Source organism: Sylvia atricapilla, chromosome 1 (genome assembly GCF_009819655.1).
Source record: "Sylvia atricapilla isolate bSylAtr1 chromosome 1, bSylAtr1.pri, whole genome shotgun sequence".
NCBI classification, from domain to species: Eukaryota; Metazoa; Chordata; class Aves; order Passeriformes; family Sylviidae; genus Sylvia; species Sylvia atricapilla.
Window position 1 is genome coordinate 31,086,686 of NC_089140.1, and position 19,286 is coordinate 31,105,971.

Below are 19,286 nucleotides of genomic sequence, written 5' to 3' on the forward strand. Positions count from 1 at the left end.
TATAAGCTGCAAACTATATTTTGGCTTTCTCTTTTAAGAAAGCAAGTGGTACACCCTCCAAAACCAGCACAAGCATGTACCAACTGTGAAGCTGATACAAATCCGAATTCTTGGCTGTACTTGAACAAAGTTCTGTCTGTTTGAAAACCTGTTTAACATCCCCTCTGAGATGCCAGAGTGTTTTATTGCTATTTCATCTCTTAGATAAATACCCTGATTGTGATCAGGTTTCTTTCATAATAAGGAGGCAGGATATAATTATAACATATATGATGTTTGTCTTGCCTTGGTCCCTCTTGTTCTAGAGAGTTTAGGCTTGCCACACCTGTGATCACTGTAAATAGCTGCAGTTGTTGGAGCATGGTTGTAATTTTGTGGAGTAAGCTGGAAAAGTGTAGTTTAACCTGATGCACTTTTTATTATATGCATATGCCTGTGCAGTTCCCAGCACAGAATTTGGCCCTTGTCGAAAATACCTTTTGGCATATATCAGTTCAAATGAAGCCAGTAGAAACTAGCCCTTAGCTTTGGCTGAGCAGTAACTCAGTCTTGTCTGGACTCTGTTTTTGGTGAAGTGGCAGGAAAAATCTCAGTTTTTTTTTAAGTCAACTCATAAAAAAATATTTCTTGCTTTACCGTGATTTTTTAAAGCAACTGCAAAGTTTATACTTACACAGTTATGGTTTTAGAATAGGCTTACAACTAAATAATAAATATTTGATGAGTGAAAGCATGTCCATAAATGTTACTGTTGTAATGGACTGTGTACTTGGGAACCAGAGTAGTGATGTAGACAGAATAATAAAGAAAGAAATTAATTCAACTTTTTCCAGTTTTTCTTTATAAAGAACAAAAAATTTCAACCTTTTGCTCCAATGGCACCAAGCTTGTCTATTGCCAACCTGTGACTTCATGTTGGGAAAATGGGGCTCTTGAGACTGGAGAGATATCAGCAAAGAGATGTGCTTCCAGCAGTACTGTATATCTCATTTGTGAAAGTCTTTTATCTGTTGTGATCACACTGAAACTGGATTTTAAGATTTTTTTTTTCTGTCTTAGCAGTCTGCAAAGGCACACAGATCCCTCTATATTTTACTAGACAGGCTGTATTAATAAACTAAATCAAGTTTCGATAGATTCAATAAACTAACCATGCAGGGAAAAAAATGGGACAGGTTTTTGCAGTCAATTTTCCAATGCCTCTGGAAAATGACACATAGATAGATATTGTTGGTTTTTTAGCAGTTTCTGCATATTAAAAAAGGTATTAATATTCTGTTATGTGGTCAATGGCATTTAAATTAAAGTATGTGTTTTGCAGATAGGTTTATATGTCTTAAGAAAGGAGTCTCAGATATTATTGCAGGAAATTATTTAGGCCATACTTATTATTTGGCTTATTTGGTTTACTGATTGCAATGACAAGGTATTAATCTTCCTTATTCCTTATCTGAATGGCTACAAACACAGGTTTCTCTTTTTTTCATGTCAGCTATTTATTTTTATCAGAACTGCTCTGTCTCATACAATGGATATTAATCTGAATAGGTAACTTCAAAGTTCATGTGATTTTCTTCCTATTTTGCTCCATGGTGGTCTTAAAACACTATTATGCTGCAAATCAGCAACTTACACTTTTCCTCGTCCTTTGACACTTTTACTGAATCTATCGCTCTTTTTCTTGTAACGCCTTTCGTCTCTGCTCTCTTTGATATCCAGTTGAAGATGGGAGGGTAGTTTGTGTGCCAAGAACAATTACATTCCTTTTATTTTTACTCCTTCAACAACTTTTCATTCTGAGTCTTTGCACTTTATGAATACTGTCTAGAAAGGGATCTGTGGCAAGGTCTACAACCCTCTGCATATCAGTACCTACCCAAAATCTTCATACTTTTTTCCCCCTCCTGCAGTATGTCTTAACATTTTCTATGGCCTCTAGGTTTGCTCTTCCAGCCTGCAGAACATAAAGTGCAGTTGCTATCTTCTTACAAATGAAAAAAAGTTTTATTGTGTCAGTGCTGAATGAGCTTGCTCTCATTTCACATCCAAGTAAAACTTGCTGTTTGTTTTTATAAAAAAAAAAAGACTGAACAAAAACCTTTTGGACTTTGTCTTGTTCTTTTCTCTCACCTTTGCAGCTCCTCCTTTTTTTATCCCTCTCCCACCCTTTAATCAGTTTTCCCTGCATTCCAGCGCCTTCCTGGGCTGCTTTTCAACTTACTGTTTATATCATACCTGTAGCTCTTCTTTTCATTTATGTTTTTTTTATCTCATATTGCTTTCATGGCAAAAATTGTCAGCAGCAGTTGATATGAAATAGAAGTATACATCTGACCTTTGAAATTATTTAAATTGCCACCAACCTACAAATTATCAGTATAATGCTGCAGATGTGCTGCACTCGGCTTGTTAATGCAGATAATGGTATATGTGTTGTTGATACTAATAACATGCAAATTGTTATTAGTGCCTTGCATCAGCCATCATTCTAAGTGACCTGCTAAAAAATAGCTGTTTATATGATACAGGATATCGTCTTAGAATCCATAGCTGAAATCAGCAAAATAAATATTAAAAAGGGGTTTTGGTACATATTTTCCTAATACAGCTGTTCACTGTGAGAGGTTTGTCTCATTACCTAAAAAGAGAGATTTGCATTATTATTGCAGGTTGGAAAAGAAATAATCTGAGAGACAGTGCATGTAGCCAAAACTTTAGATGAAAACCAAACCTGTCATCAAACTGTTTTGGTATGATTATGCACACTATCCAATGGACCAATTGACATATGCAGCCTTTTGTTGTATGCAGAAATTAAATTTATTTTGTTCCCTGTATATTTTCTAATATAGCATGCTGAACATGCCACAAGGCAGTGTTGTTAAACAGCACTACGACTGAGCTGTGTATTTTGTGCCCTCCATATAACTCTTAGCAGGTGACTTCTGTCTTGTTTAGAGGTGCACTGGTGTGCAAGAGACTTGTGCTCAACATGCTGAAAGGATACACTAATGCTGGCAATTCAAGCTGAGCTGACCAAGTCCCTTGAAAAGACTCTTCTTCTCAGTACCAATTGCCAAAGTTTCATAGGAAAGAGTAGTAACTTCAGCAATGATCTATAAGACAAAGATGTGAAAAGGATATAAAGGACTTTGCTGGTAGACATGTAAGTGGACACAATTTTTGCAGTTGTTGGTACAGAAGGGTGTGTCTTCAATCTGTGACACATGTAGTGTTGGATACATTTCTATTTGCTTCTGGAAAAGAAAATCTTCCTCTTCTGGGAAACTATTCATTGCAAAAATGAATATGCAGAGGGGGAATATTTATAGAAGGTGAGAAAATACTTTGGGTTTCATGAGGAGTGAATAATGAATAATTCAGTCAAGTGTAAATGACTTAAAGGGAAAATGTCTGTGAAAAGATAAGCTACCTAGTACTTTTTTTTCTGTTAGGCAGTAAATCAGCAAGATACATGCCAAAGATAAACTTGCACTTCAAAATTATTCTAAATTAGGGTCTTAAAAATTTGACCTTGTGAATTGTGAATGAAGTTATTTAATCTGTGCATATGGTTCTAGACTGTAAATAAAATTATATTCTCTCGCCACAGTGTCTTTGTTCTGATTTACTTCTGTTTTAATAGATTGTCATCACTCTTAATCTGGAGAAGTAATTTTTGAAATCTTGGTTTAAAATTAGATATTTTACAATTTCACATATCATCATAAATCATGAATCTTTGGGTTTGTATTTCACTGCAGCGGAAAACAGATGTGCCACTTCAAATGCAGTAACATGCACAAAGTGTCTTGCTTTGGGTCCAGAGTGTGGATGGTGTGCTCAAGAGGTATGGCGTTTTGCTTAATTATATTTGACTTTGTATTTTAGCTGCTTCTGATCTTTATAAAGATAAAGACTTTTAAACTGAGAAAATTATAGTGAGAAATAGCAACAAAATCTTTAAATGATCCCTAGAGGTAGGACCTGAGAAATCATATGAAATATATTTTGTTTCAAAAGGAGAAAATGCAATCCTTTATTTGGAAAATTGCAGTAATTTTAAATAAAGTGAGACCCTTTTAATGCATTCCATCTGCTTTGTAGACAGCTTTGGCAGACTTATAGTAGCTTCGAGAGTTTAACAGTTTTTGGCTTCAAAAGCAAAATTACTTATCAGTACTTTATATTATAAAGTCGTCATCATATATGAAAGCAAGTCTATACATATATGTCTACTGCATTTAGCAAAAGGTTGTACTAACAGTGGAGCTGACTTCAACGTCACCTTATATTATGATCCTATCACAAATGGAAAAAATGATGATTTTCTCATTTTGACACTTGAAACTCAGTTCTGAGACTTAGCACAGAAGATAGATCTTAGGTAGCAAGAATTATTCTGAAATTATTGTTACTTTGCAAACTGTAAGAATATGGGATTTTCTGGTTTTGTTTGGCAGAAGAATGACCCTGTTGATAGCATGATTTTGAGTGATCACTTCAGAGGAGCAAGCTTTTTAAAAATGTCACTGACAATCACAAGCTTGTATGCTCTTTAAGCTCACGTGGAAATTACCAGTAGTAGCTTTCAGGTTAGAAGAGAAGGTACATAAGTTCCTGGGGTGTGTCTGGCAGAGATAAAGAGGGTAAGGCATTGGCAGTATCTGAGATATTATGTCTTGGAATCATTAACTTAGTCTGCCAAAGGTACAAAGCTAAGTAATGCAAGGATGGGTAGAGGCATGCAGGGCTTGTTTTTCCAGAGGAAGCTCAGCATGTGCAGATGGCACAAAGGATTACAGTGTGGAGGAGTTCATTATTCTGGCCCTGTATTCTGTCTTACAAAGGGCAAACCTTTATCCTCCTCCAGCTGCATTTATCATAGGGCAGCATTTGCTAACTTTCCAGTGCTATGGAGTTGCATTAGGTCCCCTTCTAAGTAGGCACACAGACTTGGCCAGTTTCCCTTCTGCTCTGCTTGTCTTGATTCACTTCTCAGGTTAATCCGAGAGTTGTTCATGGACACCAGGGCTTTGTCAAACCCTCTTGAATCGCTGGTTCACCTCCACACCATCCATGGTTATGGAATGGCAAAATGCATATTATTGCAAATGGAAATATTGCAGTGCAGCTTAGCCTGCCTGCTTCATGAGAACAATATTTTTAATAAGATAATCAACCTTGAGGAACTCTTGAGATGCTTTGAGTTCATACCCACACACAGCCAAACTCAGAAAACACTACAAATCTATTAGTCATTACTGGTAATGAAAGTAGCTAAATTCTTTACACATTTAAAAATCTAGCTTTTTGAAAAGTACACACGAAAAGGAGTATATTAATTGCAGAAACTTAAAAAGTAGTCTCTGTTGTTTTTAATAAGGTTATAGAAAAAAATCAGAGGTAGACTACAAAATAAGCCAGAATTTGAAAAACAAGATACAAGACTGTCACATTTCATTCTTCAGGGGCTTTCTCTAGTCTTTACAGGGTCTGGATGACTGTTTATTATCTAATACACAGTTGGCTGTATTTTAGTTTGCTTATTTTCCCTATTTGCATCTGAAAGATCAAAGATTGTCCTTTGATTGGTTGGTCTCCAGCTTTGACTTAGACTCCAAAAGATCTGGGTTTTGGTGGATTTTTTTTTTCCATACATGTTCAGAATCATATTAATCATCAGATTAGTGGTCAGGAAGGAATTTTGTGTTGGATCATTTTGGCACAATTTTTGACAACTTTTCTCTTTCAATGCAGCAAAGGATGGGCTGATTCTGACGTCATCCTTGTATTAATCACTTTTGTTCTACAAAGGCTTTTTTATGTTGGTGGCATCTTAAACTGTCAGCTCTTGTAATAATACATGGTTTTTTCTTTCCGGGAATTGAAATTATATAGTTTAGCAGGTCTTTGGACTTTTTTGGACTTTGTTTAGTGCGATAGACAAATTCAGGTTGGCTAAATCTAGAGTTGTCCTCCGGTGTTCCTACTAAATATCAGCCTGAGTAACGTTACCAGTGGATTCTTCTGAAAACTAAACTATTTTGATGTTGAGAGAATGATGCTTTTTTGCTAAAAGAAGCTCGTAGGGTGACACAGAACTTTTTTTATGACATAACTGTAATTTCCTTTTTTTCCAAAGTTGACTTGTTCTGTTTGTGCAAGATCTTATTTCTCGTTAAAAAAAAAGTTTCTGTGTAGAGAAGGGTAAAAGTGGCCATTTGGTTTAACTTCTAATTCAAGATTGCATCATTGCCATTATTAAAAACATATGGCTTCATGAACTTGTTCTATAACTTATGCAATTATAGTAGCATATTTTATTGTTTCAAAGACTATTATTTTGGTTTTCTTCATCCTTTGAAGGTAGTACAGAGGTTTTTTCAGCTCACACTGTTTTGTACTTTTTGTTTCTTATTAAACAGGATTTCATGGCTGGCACAACACAGAAGGGACGCTGTGACACTGTTTTCAACTTAATGAAAAGAGGCTGCCAATCAGATTTGGTTGAAAACCCCACGGTTCATGTCACAATACCTAGTGACCATGAAACAAATACACAAGTGACACCAGGAAAAGTTTCAGTCCAACTGCGTCCAGGTTGGGTCGTCTCTAACACACTGATGTTATAATAAATTTAAAATAAAAACACTTCTAAGTACAGATATTTTGTGAAGAGGCATCTGGAATAATTGTTTGGAAGAATGATGCTATAATATTGTATTATAGAACTGTGATGGTGTTGCTCCCATATTCAGGTATCTTCTTCACTAAGAATTGTTTCTGTCAAACACAGCTGAGGTCAGAAAAATCCAAGTAATAAGTGGAAAGAAACTTTTAGGTAGTTTTTCCTGTCTTCTTATGTGGTTTCTTGATTCTTTAGCCACTTACACTAACAGTTTTGCCTTACATGTGTATAAACTACTCCTTCTGAAAGTAAATAGAGTTATAACTCTTAAATTCATAATTTGATAAACTTCTTGATTATTTCTTACTTTCAAGTGCATTGACTAGATAACTAGAAAAATACCAAAACCGTTATATAAGAAAAGAGTAAATTCCTAAAGAAGACTTAGTTGTTCACTGCCTGAATTTTTATGACTAGTATATCTCCATTTGCCCTCAGCTCAAGTCTAGTTAAATCAGTGTTCATTCTTTGTCTCTAAAAAATCTGTAGCCAGCAGCAGAAGTGAAGGTGATATGAAGGGATGCAGGGCTGTCTTTCACTCAATAAAATTTAATTTATTTCTTTCCTTTGCAAAGAATAATTGGAGAAAGAAATACGTGAGAGGGATCAGTCTTTGTCAGGAGTGTTCATTAAGTGTTGAGGAGAAGCATTTTGCTGATCTTCCCTGTAGAAATTATAATCTTCTGTCAATTACAAGGGAAAAAAAAAAAAAAGGATCTGCATGAGTAAACCACAAAGGAGCTCTGTTTTTCACTCTTTATAATAATAAAACAGTCAAGGTAACATTAGCACTTCCAAAGTGACTCACTCTACTTCCAAAGTGACTGATACTCTTCTTCATACTGAGAAAGGGTTTCAGAACTGAGCTACCTCTAAGCTCTGTCTGTAATCAAATTAATTTCCAAAGGCATACTGGATTCATAGGAAAAAAAGCTGGCTTTCTAAAATTTGTTTTCCTTAACCTTTTTTCCACTAAATAATGAAACTAAGTTTGGAGTTTCCTATGCTTTGCATAGTTTTTGCATCAGGGAGGCAGAAGAATGAAATTTTAAGGACTCCAGAAGAAAAGCTTTTTATATATAGATATCTTACCTATATGTTCTGCCTCAGGGAAACACACAGATATACTACTATAGTTTTTCCTCAAAACAGACATTTGATGCAGTATAATGACACAGACAAAGATGCTTTTGTTTTGATACTGGGAGGTTTTATCACTGTTTACATACACTCATCATTTAGGATTTATGTGAGAAAAATAAAAGCTGCACTCATCTCACTATATGCAAACTAGAGACCTGCAAAGGTCGTTTACAAATGTAATTCGATTTACATTGGCAAGGAGGAAACATAAAATACAGCACTCTGAAATTCTTTTCCTCATGCAAGACCCAATATAGACAAATCCTGACATTTTCAGATGGACTATGTTCAAAGATCATTGGAAGAAAGTACTTTACATATTTAACTTTTCTGAGAAGGATCTCTGTATTGGATGTACATTTTGATAGCTTTTATTGAAAACCAGTGTAATTCAGTGTTATCTTCCTTCCTCCTGTCCTTTGTTGGATCTTAATTGCACAATACTGGATTAGATTCTCCACTCATCACATGAAGATCCTAAACTGATTTCTTCTGTGAGCTCATGGTTTGGTGACATAAAATGATGGCTAATTTGAAACCATGCATTACTGTACCTGCTCTGGCCATACAAATCACTTCACTCCTTTTGACATTAAAGAATATTAGACTACCAAAAATGTGAGGACTAGCTTTAGCAGCTTCCAAAGCATTCATGTTTTTATTACATACGAGACTATTTTGTGATTCTGCAGCAGACCCAGACATCTATCATCCTGAAATAAGAGTTCTGTTTCGTATATGCCAAAAGACTGATTTTTTTTAATTAAAATCTTTTTTTAAAAAAATTGAATTTTGATCCTATGGAGTTTTCTCATCAAATCTTTGGAAGCAGTTTGGGATAAATTTGTATCGTTATTTCTGTGAGTTTTTCAGGCTGTGCTGTCCTTGTGGAGCATACGTAGTTTTAGATTGTGTCATGTGACAAACTATTTGCAGGATACATTTACATACTTTGAAGTGACAACCTTGAAGTGACTGACCCCAATTTGTATGCAGATCTGTGTCCTTTGTGAGCCACAACTGCTTTCTGTTATAATGCCAAAGGGATTGCATAACCCTGAATTTAAAACAAAACGGGAAGAAGTCAGATTTTTACAATAAATTGTAGTGCTCCTGCAAGAAAAAAAACCCAAGATGTTCTACAAAACAATGTTTTATGCCTTATTTGTGAATGCTTCTTCAAGGTTTCATTTACTCTTGGGAGACTTTCTTGTTTGTTTGTTTTTTCTCTTTGCTCACATAAACAACTTTGTCCTGAGGTTGCTACAAAAATAAATGTATTTTTAAGCATGTCCATTCAAAAATAATAAAAAAACATGTTTGTTTCTTTTTTTAATCAGGAAGTGAAGCAAGCTTTATGTTAAAAGTTCGTCCTTTAGAAAAATACCCTGTGGATCTTTACTATTTAGTTGATGTCTCAGCCTCTATGCACAACAATATAGAAAAGTTAAATTCCGTTGGATTTGCTTTATCTAAAAAGATGGAGAATATTTCTCTTGATTTTCGACTTGGATTTGGATCCTATGTGGATAAAACTGTGTCACCCTATATTAGCATTCATCCAGGTAGAATCCATAACCAGTGCAGGTATGTAGTCTTTTTACATTTACTGTAGCATTGAAATGTGCGTTTAATGAGAGAAATATGCATTATACAGATATATTTTTTTAATTCTTCAGAATTTATCTTTGTTTCCTTTTACCATGGTTGACAAAGTTCCTAAGGAAATGCTGAAAATTGTTTTACAATGATTATTTCTGGTGAGTGATTTCAGAAAATCTGTTTCTGTATCAGAAAAAATATGCTGTATTTTCTCTAGCAAAAAAAGCCAAAACCCATGCTGCTTTGGAATGATTGAGTATGTTTAAAGTCAACTGTTGTGATTTTGGTTATTTTGGATATATCACCTAGATTCATCAAAAAAGTTTTTACTTTCTGACCTATGTACTTTCTAGTGTATGGTCACGTATTCATTAACTCTTTCCTGAAAATCCTACTTTTGTCAACATGATGTGGTTTTTTGCAGCTCATTTAATGAACGTAAGCAATCCTCTGATCTACAGTTCTAATGTGAAAGAACTGATCTTTTAAATAGACAAGATGTTCTGTCCTGCATTTCTTTTTTCATGCCATGCCTTGCATACCTTGAGTTACATATAAAGCAGGGATCACTTCCAAAACCCCCTGGAGAACAAGATTATTCACAACAAATTCAGAGCCGTATGAATTACAGTAGTTGGAAAAGCAAATATTAATTCTTCATTCCTTCTTGCTTGCCTTGCCTGGGAAGACATGATCCAAAGTTCTGTGAAGTCCCTAAGTAACTTTTGTGATTTCAATGGGTTTTGAATTGGTTCCTAGTGGTGGAATTCATTCTAGAGATGTGACAATCTATGGATAAAGCAGTAATCTAGACCATCTATATATAGTGAGAAGATATTGATTGGCATTTCTAGGTCATGATGCATTCTGCCTAAGAGGAGACATCTCCAGAGGTATTAATCCTTTCAATGCCAATTTCTCTTCCTTGGCTATACCTTGATTTGGAGAAGGGCAGGTTACAGTCTGGGTGCAGTAGAAATTAAGAGAGTTGAAACCTGCTCAGCATCTCTGAAGTGGATGAGTGCTTCAACTTGTGGCATAAATCACAGCTGTGAAAATGGGTCCCAGATCAATGGCCTGTATAAGTGCTGTTTCACTAGCTCACCTACCACAAAAATCAGACTTTCTCCCTTATGCATAATTTGAGAAAGTATCATTTGCTATGATGTTACTGAAAATGGATTTTCTCATCTCTTTGATGAGGTAATTATTATTAATATCAATATTATTTTTATGTACGTTTGTGTAACACTAGGGGATATTTGAACTCAGATTTTATTATAATTTGATCCAGTAGCCTGTGTAGCAGCAGTAGCAACCTATTAAAAGATCTTACTGTCTCAGTGTGATAATCCTTTCTCAGGATAATGAAAAGCAAAGTTGCACCATGCTGTAGGTTTTCCAAAAAGGTTTATATACTCCCTGACATCATACCATCCCTCTTGTTGCATTTTTGTTATTTATGAAACACTATTGTTAATATATTAACTAAGTTATTATAGTTAATATATACACAATTATATACACAATTCCATAATATACATTTTTGTAATATATTATAACTACTTCCCACTGAACTTAATTTCACATGGCATTGCTCTTTTTTTCTGTAAATGTTTCTTATTCTATGCTATCTATATCTTCATTAGTATCAGGATTTTATGGGTTAATGGGGATGCAGTATTTTCAACTTCTTCAAAGGAAAAATAAAGCTTTTGATTTGTTTTGTTTTTGTGCAGTGATTACAATTTAGATTGTATGCCTCCTCATGGTTATATTCATGTGCTATCCCTGACTGACAATATAGCAGAATTCAGAAATGCAGTGAATAAACAAAAAATTTCTGGGAATATTGATACACCTGAAGGAGGTTTCGATGCCATGCTCCAAGCAGCTGTGTGCCAGGTAAGGAAGGAGCTTATTTACAAAAGAGTGAAGTAATAGTAATTCATGCACTATATATATATATATATGAATGTATAGGTACACTGATGGTCAGTGTTCCTGAATTCAAAATGCCAGTGCTATGCCTGATAATACTAGGACTTTTCCCTCCTTTTTCACTATTTCCCCCTTAACTATACATTTCCAATTGAAACTGAAAAAGGAGAGCATGAGGGAACGTCTTTCAGTATTGGTTATGGATCTTCAATTTCTGGCTTTAACCAGCCTAGGCAACATAAGATGGATGGTGAAAGCAACTGCTTCTTGTTTGAACAGACACATGTATTAATTTCAGTCAATTACCTAATTAGTTTCAAAAATCGTTAAAGCACTGCTTGTGTTCCTCAATCAAGACATACCATCTGACATTTCTTTTCAAGAACTCGAAAATTGTATGAGAAGTTTTACATATCTACTTGTGTAGATAAGGAAAACAGAAGAACTTCTGTGTTCAGAAGAACTTTTAAAGATTTCGAATTTTAAAACAGTTGAAATCAAATAAGAATTAACTTTTGTATATTGATAAAATTTCATCACAGTCTCTCCCATGCAGAAAAGGATGGAAAAGATCTGTATCAATAAGTCTCAAGGCATAAGCATATTAGATGAAGAGAGTTTGTTTTGCTCTAGAGGGCTATTTTGGTTGTTGTTTTTCTTCTTATGCATATTAATACAATACAAATTTTGAAATTTGGCTGATTTATGGATTTGGTAATGCTCTATAAAACATTCAATTCCCATTCAAATCACAGGCTTGGCGTGTTTCTCATCTGTTAGAATGATGTCAGGACAATTGTTTTATCTTGTCCATCTTCACACTATTTTTTTCTGAGCAGTACAATATCTCAAGGACAAAAACTAATCCAAACTATGCTAAAAATGGATTGTTTGGTCCAATTTTACTTTCAAATTTTGATGAACAGGTATGTAAAAACCACTCTTCATAAACACTGTGATTGAAGCTGATACAAAAAATTATTCTGGAACTTCGGAAAAATTCCTGAAATTTCTGTGTTTCTCACTGGACACATTCCACACTTATGACATGTGAGTTCTAGAATAATATATGCTTCCAAGAACAATAGAATGGAAACATTCATGAGAATGTGGAGGCTTTCCTGTTAAGTGAATTGTGAACTGAAATGGATGGGAAAAATGTGCAATTCATAATGACCCTCATGAACTATAAATTATATTAATGTGCACTCATTTGCCTTTAAAACTTGCTCCATCTTGTTTTAAGCAATACATCATAGTTGCAAGAGGTAGCAGGTTAGGACATGGAGCTACTTTAAATTTTTGATTGCTGTGACATATGTAGGTAGGAATCATAGAATCACAGAACATGTCAAGTCAGAAGGGACCCATAAGGATCATCGAGTCCAACTCCCTGCTCCTCACAGGATTACCTAAAACTAAACAAGTCCCAAGGTAGCAAAATCAAATGATGAGTCTTAGAAGAAGAGATTTTTACAGTGCTGGAGGAGAATTCGGAATTATTTAAGACAAAACCTGTTTACAAATAAAACTTAAAATACTTGTTCTTTAGAGGAATGCTGTCTAGGAGTGTCCAAGGGAGACTGATGCCTAAAGTATAAGCTGGTAAAGACATGACACCCCTCTGTATTTGTTATTCTTGTTGTCTTGAGATATTTAACCCCTATTCAGAGACAGTAGAGAGTGAGCCTGAGAAGGGAGCTATATGCCTCTCTGTGAAGAAAGGAAGGCAGAGAGTAAGTCTCAAAGTGTGGCTGAGGGCATGGACTGTACTGCAGGTACATGTTTCACATGAGAATGGTAGAGATTCTGTGTCATAGGGAGGAGATAAAATGGAAGCAGTGAAAAAGAAGATAGAATAAGCAAGAGAGGGAATAATGAAAAAGCATATGATGTGTTTCTTGTGTGTCTCAGAAATTTGATTATAATCAGGGAGAAAAATGTTTTGAAAATACAAATTGGCATCTAAATCAATTTAGATATAAGCTTATGTGCTGCATCTTTCACATCACCAAATTCCTAAAAGGCATTCAATTCGCCCTTGAGGCTGCCACTTTACTATCAATCCCTTAAGATTGTGGATAAATGTAGCATTTTGCTACATAATAAGGAATTTCTCAATTTGTAATTGCATTAAGACCTTCAAACTTTAGTTTATTGATTTGTGATTGCATACTAATGTACTTACCAGAAAATTGTGTAGGAAAAGGAAATGATAGAGTGACAAGAATATAAAGTAATTAAATCAAAGTAAAAATAGAACAGAGTGCCAAGTATCAATATGGATGAATGCATATTTAGTGGTTATAATGCTTCCTTGGACCACAGAGGATTTTACCAATTATGTGCTTTATATTTGTACATAATAGTGACACACACAATGTGGCAGCTGTTATCAAGCCCACTGTATAAAGCATAACTGGCATGTATAGTGGGACATCATTCCTTAAAAAGCAAAGAAAATGGTAAACGGAAAAAAAGCAAAGAATTTGGTAGTTTTCAGATGTAGTACATTATGTCTATTAACACACCAAATGCTTTAAATAGCCTGGTTTAAATGCAGTGCTGCCAGGCAGTGTAATATCTGAAAGTGATCTTTCATGTTAATTTTTCATCTTGTTTTTGATTATTTTAGAAAATAAGTTGCTACTGCTTTCTTATGCCTAATTCTGTTTTTTTGTAGAGCCATATTGGATGGCGGAAAGAAGCAAAGCGACTGCTTCTTGTGATGACAGATCAAACTTCCCATCTGGCCCTTGACAGTAAATTAGCAGGAATTGTAATTCCCCATGATGGAAACTGTCACTTGAAAGATAATGTGTACATCAAAGCAACGAGTATGGTAAGGTATATGTCATAGATTTTGCCTTCAGAGAGGCAGTGCAAAACTGTGTAAAGGAGATTTTTAGACTGCTCTCAAAGCATTGCTTTTATTTCAGTTAGTAGACTAGTATTATTCCAGGTAGGCAAATAGTGAAATGATGAATTGGTCACCTGGCATATTGGCATTCTTTTTGTGTGGACTAAAGTATTTTGGAGCCTGAAAAAAACAGTACACAGCAAAGGAGGATATGTTATGGTTTCAGTGTGGGGTCTTATTAGCATCTCATAAAAATCCCTCACATTTTGTATAAAATATAAAGAAGTATGTGGTGTGATATTTTGCACAAATAGAAGATGGTAATACGTAAGAGTAGTACAATCCTGCTTACGAGACAAAGGTAGTGACTGTGGTTTATGGTCAGAGGACGCACAGGACCATTGGTTGAAAAGGCTTGGTAAGAGTAAACCAGAGGCCATACAAGAGCAATGAGCTACCTCAAATGGATGGACTAGCATTAAATGGACTCAGATTTCACAGTAGAAAGCCAATGTGTGCTAAAACACACCTCTGCAAAAAGTTACATCAAATCTACTATAGCAAAATAAGATGCCTTCAACAGATATTTTTAGTTTTCAAAATATTTTCTTCAGTAATAGATAAAGTAGTCATAAGTGACTGAAGAAGGGAATTTTTGCCTAAGAATTGTAAGTTTCAACTGCTTTCGGTATTTTCTTAAATAAATATAAACTGTTTATTTAGAAACATGAATCACTGCTGGTGATATATTCCCCAGAAAGTTGAAGTATAAATTTCATTACAATTACAGCATGTTAAGTCTTGTTCTCAGTGCTAGCTGCACCTAGTTAAAGTGTACAGCCTGTGTTCAGCTAGAGCCAGCAATATGCAAGCGAAATCCAGTGAGGGCTTGTGTAAGTGAGGTTAGACCTGAATGTAATCCTGGCAACTGTTATTTGCATGGATGGTGGAGCAGCAGGAAGAGGCTGCTGACTCTTGCGTGATCGTGAAATACGGGAGTTTTCTGGGAAGCAGTGAGTGTTTGGGACCTTGCTGAGTGGAGGAGGGAGATCAGTGTGTGCTCACAGGAAGGTTATTTAGATTTCCTGATTATCCAACGTTCTCGCATTTACGTACTCCCTCTGTCACCTCCTGGATATTTCCTCACAGATGTCAGGGGGGGTTTTTCTGCTCTAATCAGTCTATTCAGTTTATTCTACTTAGACCAAATAATCCTGAAACTTTTCTTTCCCAAAGCAGAACATTTTCTGTTTTTCTTTCTTTTTAGTTTTCTTAGTTGGAGTGGTATAACTCAGAGGATACTTGCTCTGCTTATTAAATAATTGCTAAAGGTACAAATCTTTTTGTGGTGCTCAGGATTCTTTTGATAAGAAAGATATTGTCTGTTTAAAAAAAACCAAACAAACAACCAGCTATATTTATTTTTTGTCCATCTTCGGCAATTAATTTCTTTTGCAACTGGAGAAACCCACCAATGGAAAATGTAGACAAAATTAATTACTATCTTTCTAAGCAGCTATGATGGATTGATGGCTGACTTAAAAAAAGGTGTTTTAACTGTTATTTTGCATTCTGGTTTGAAAGATCATAATTTTACTGTCCTGTACAGCTGTACAGAAAAAGAAATTTCCATGATAACTACTATTGATATATTTTATGAAATTATCTTTTTAGCCACCCAAATGAAATTACCTTGAAAGATCCTGTGGTGGCACATTTAGATCCATGTGTTTTCTGGCTGCTAACTTCTTTTTGTTTGTTTGTTTGTTTGTTTGTTTTTTGTTTGTTTTTAATATGGGAAAATTTTTGCATGCCCACATGTTAACAGTAGGCATACACTTAGTAGTAGTAATTGCATTTTCTGGAGCAGATTTGATAACAACACAATAGTGTCTGTAAGGGAAAGTGTGCTGGTTTCTCACTTTTTTGTTCTCATCCATGGTCCATGTGATTATTTTATTCACAGATATCCAATATTCATAATGAAACTTCAAATGAATGAGTGAAATCAGGGGGCTGGGAAGACTATTTGATATTTACATGAAATATCATGAGTTTTTCAGTCTTTTAAAAAACATGATATGAAAGGTATTTTGGGGTTTTTTCCATATCAATACAATTTTGTCTGGTTGTGCTGAATTAAAGAGAATTCTGTAATCACCTTGTTTTCCTGCTTTGGTTCTTAGCTTTGGATAGACATGAGAAGATTGTATTTTGGCATATTTTTATTTCTTACTTGTGACAGTTAAGTGGATTTTGCCTTATTTATTTGAATAAGCTTAGCCTTTACATCCAAAATGTTTCCACTTAGACATTTTTCTGCATGTTTCTTTCTAACTTTTGCTAAGCAGCAACAGAAAGGTCAGCAAAAATAATGTATGTCAGGAAAGAAATCTAGTCTCTTTTAATTAGATCTGTGCTTGGTTAACTCCCTTTCTGAAATACTTAACATTTGTATTAGTTATTTTCTCAGCTTAACACAGTAGGTTAAAATAATAAAATGAATGATGTAATTGAAACAAGAAAGATGATTTAAAATTAAAGTACATTTATCTGAGCAGTAGTGGGAAGAGATAAGATAAAAATACACATAGTACAGCAAGGTTTTCACAGCAAGCAAAGTGAGGCTTCATGAGTGACCACTGGTACCTTATGTAAAGCATCTCTTTACATGCTTAATATTTAAAAGTTAGTGTTGATCTGTTGATGCTTTGGGCTTTGGGGTTTTTTTAACTCAATTCTAATAAAAAGAAGCAAGAAGCTGGACTCTCTAGGGAGTTATTGATGACAAGTACATGGAAGTTCAGCCATCCCTGTGAGCAGAGGTAATCTGGGGATCCTGTCCCTGCAGCCCTTGCATGTCTGTGGGTGTAATCTCTTGACTTCAGTAAGCTCCCTCTGAATAAGTTCTTGTTTCATGAAGGCTTGGAAAGCTATTTCTCATACTCCTGATTCCAGAGTTCAGCTAGTAGTTGAGGGGCCACTCTGCTGGAATTCAGAAAGGTCTAATATCCTATGCTAAGCAGGAAAACTGACTTACCTTGCCACCATCTCATGACCCCTTGATACTGCCCCTGTCACTCCCACATTCATGGTGCAGGACGTGTTTGCAGAACATCTGGCTTCACTCGTGTGCTGGGACCACTTGGTGTGTCTGTGATCTGCCAGCCCATTGCACATGGCCTGTAGGCTTGTGCAGCACAATGGAGGCTCCAGCACTGTGCTCTGTGCCACAGAGAAGGAGCACTGTGTTGGAGGCTACTCTCTCCAGCTGGAGTTGCAAGAAGGCTTGTTTAATACTGTGTTATCTACCTTTTGTCAGTTATCTTAATGAATATAATCTTTTACCAGAGCATTGAAACATTGAGAGAGGCATGTACCCTGGCTAATATCAAACTGTACCAAGAAACTCTTTTGTTCTCTCTGTACAAGGCACTTTATAATGGTGCAATATGATGGAAAATGGATTTTGCTCCCTTGCATAACTTTGTCTCAGTTGTCTTGCTATTCAGATTATCACTAGGAGAGCTGCTGACTTGCAGGGTCAAGTAACAAGGGACAATCTGAGGAGAAAGGAATTGTTCAGGGTAACAGACTGTGTTTGTGGAAGAGAGAGACAATATGGAGTAGATGGTGAAAAAAAAACAGGAAAAGAAAGACAACAAAAGTTATGTGGGGGATAAAGGTTTAAGTGTCTGACATAAGTGGAGGTGTCGAGATGAAATCTCTTTAAGTGGAATCACAGGCCAAGGCCCCAGTCACTTCTTTCTTTTTAGTCATGAATTTTAAGTGTTGAATTTACTTTTTGAGAACTATTCACTTAAGGCTGGCTATTAAGTGGTGGTTTTCAGATACAGTTTGGTTTAGAGTACTGAAGCTGAAGGGATCTCACCTAACCCAGGTGTACAAAGCCCATTGGGACCACACAGACACCCTTGAACTTCCCCGGATCTTGGATGAAGAGATAGCAACACAGCTCTTGTTCTCAAATCCATATCAAATCTCTCAGTGAGAAGTGTAGAAGGAGCAGGTCATTGGCACAGGACACGCTGTCATAAGTACCCCACCAAGCAGAACAATTCATAACTGAGGAGAGCTGTGAAACTCTTGCCATCTTCTTCAGGCATAGGTGTGGTTAAGAAAATGTAGCAGGTCGTCATGGTAAAGGACTGGGGTCATCAGTCCTTAAGTAGGTCTTGAACATGGAGAGGAGAAAGCTGTCAGTCGTAAGTCTAAGAGTGTAGAATAAGTGTAGAATACTGACATTGCCAGAACCTGATCTAGTGGCTGCATTTGATGCCAAAATACACTCACCTCAGTGCTTCATGTTGTGCTTTCTCCCTGGTTTTTGCACAAGAACCCACCTATCATTCCCTGTTCTTCTAGATGGACTGTGGACCACATCATATCCATATTTCTTAAGCATCAGACTCAAACCAACAAAATAGTACTGTAGAGTTAGTCTTCCCACTGTGCAGTAGATCTACATAATTGGCAACAGATCAGCATGGCTGATGCCCTGATGATTTTTTTTATTGTTTATTTGAATGGTTCTATCCTGGTTTTGATGTCAGTCTGGCATTCTCATACATTTAGAAGTTAAGATTGGATTCGTTTTAGAAATCTATAATGTACCATATATGAAATACGAGATTTTTCTCTACTAATCTGCAATTTTCTCTTTCCTGTTGTATTTTGCAGGAGCATCCATCTCTTGGGCAGCTCTCTGAAAAATTGATTGACAATAACATCAATGTTATTTTTGCCGTTCAAGGAAGCCAGTTTCATTGGTATAAAGTAGGTTAGAAACTTGATTTCTTTCTTCAGTTTTGAAGGCGCAATATTTATACTTAAAATTAAAACTGTGCATAAATTGTTGTCTTTTTGATAGGATCTGTTACCTCTCTTGCCTGGTACTGTTGCAAGACAAATAGAATCACAAGCAGCAAATCTCAATGATTTGGTGGTAGAAGCCTATCAGGTATGATGAGAGTGACAATGTTGTGTGTAATATTTGTACATTTTTCGTCTTTCATAGCCTGAAGTTGG

At 35.7% G+C, this 19,286-nt stretch overlaps 1 protein-coding gene across 3 annotated transcripts in view; it reads left to right on the top strand.

Moving 5' to 3' along the window:
- ITGB8 (integrin subunit beta 8) overlaps positions 1-19,286 on the top strand; it is a 48,779-nt gene that overhangs the window by 11,222 nt on the left and 18,271 nt on the right. For all 3 annotated transcript variants that reach the window (XR_010743533.1, XM_066318487.1, XM_066318491.1), the window contains exons 2-8: positions 3,765-3,850; positions 6,429-6,603; positions 9,175-9,421; positions 11,176-11,341; positions 14,061-14,219; positions 18,939-19,034; positions 19,129-19,218. Coding sequence is in view for 2 of the 3 variants with exons in the window: in XM_066318487.1 (XP_066174584.1) it covers positions 3,765-3,850; positions 6,429-6,603; positions 9,175-9,421; positions 11,176-11,341; positions 14,061-14,219; positions 18,939-19,034; positions 19,129-19,218 (1,019 nt within the window). In the remaining variant the exon portion in view is untranslated. The remainder of the gene's footprint in view (positions 1-3,764; positions 3,851-6,428; positions 6,604-9,174; positions 9,422-11,175; positions 11,342-14,060; positions 14,220-18,938; positions 19,035-19,128; positions 19,219-19,286) is intronic.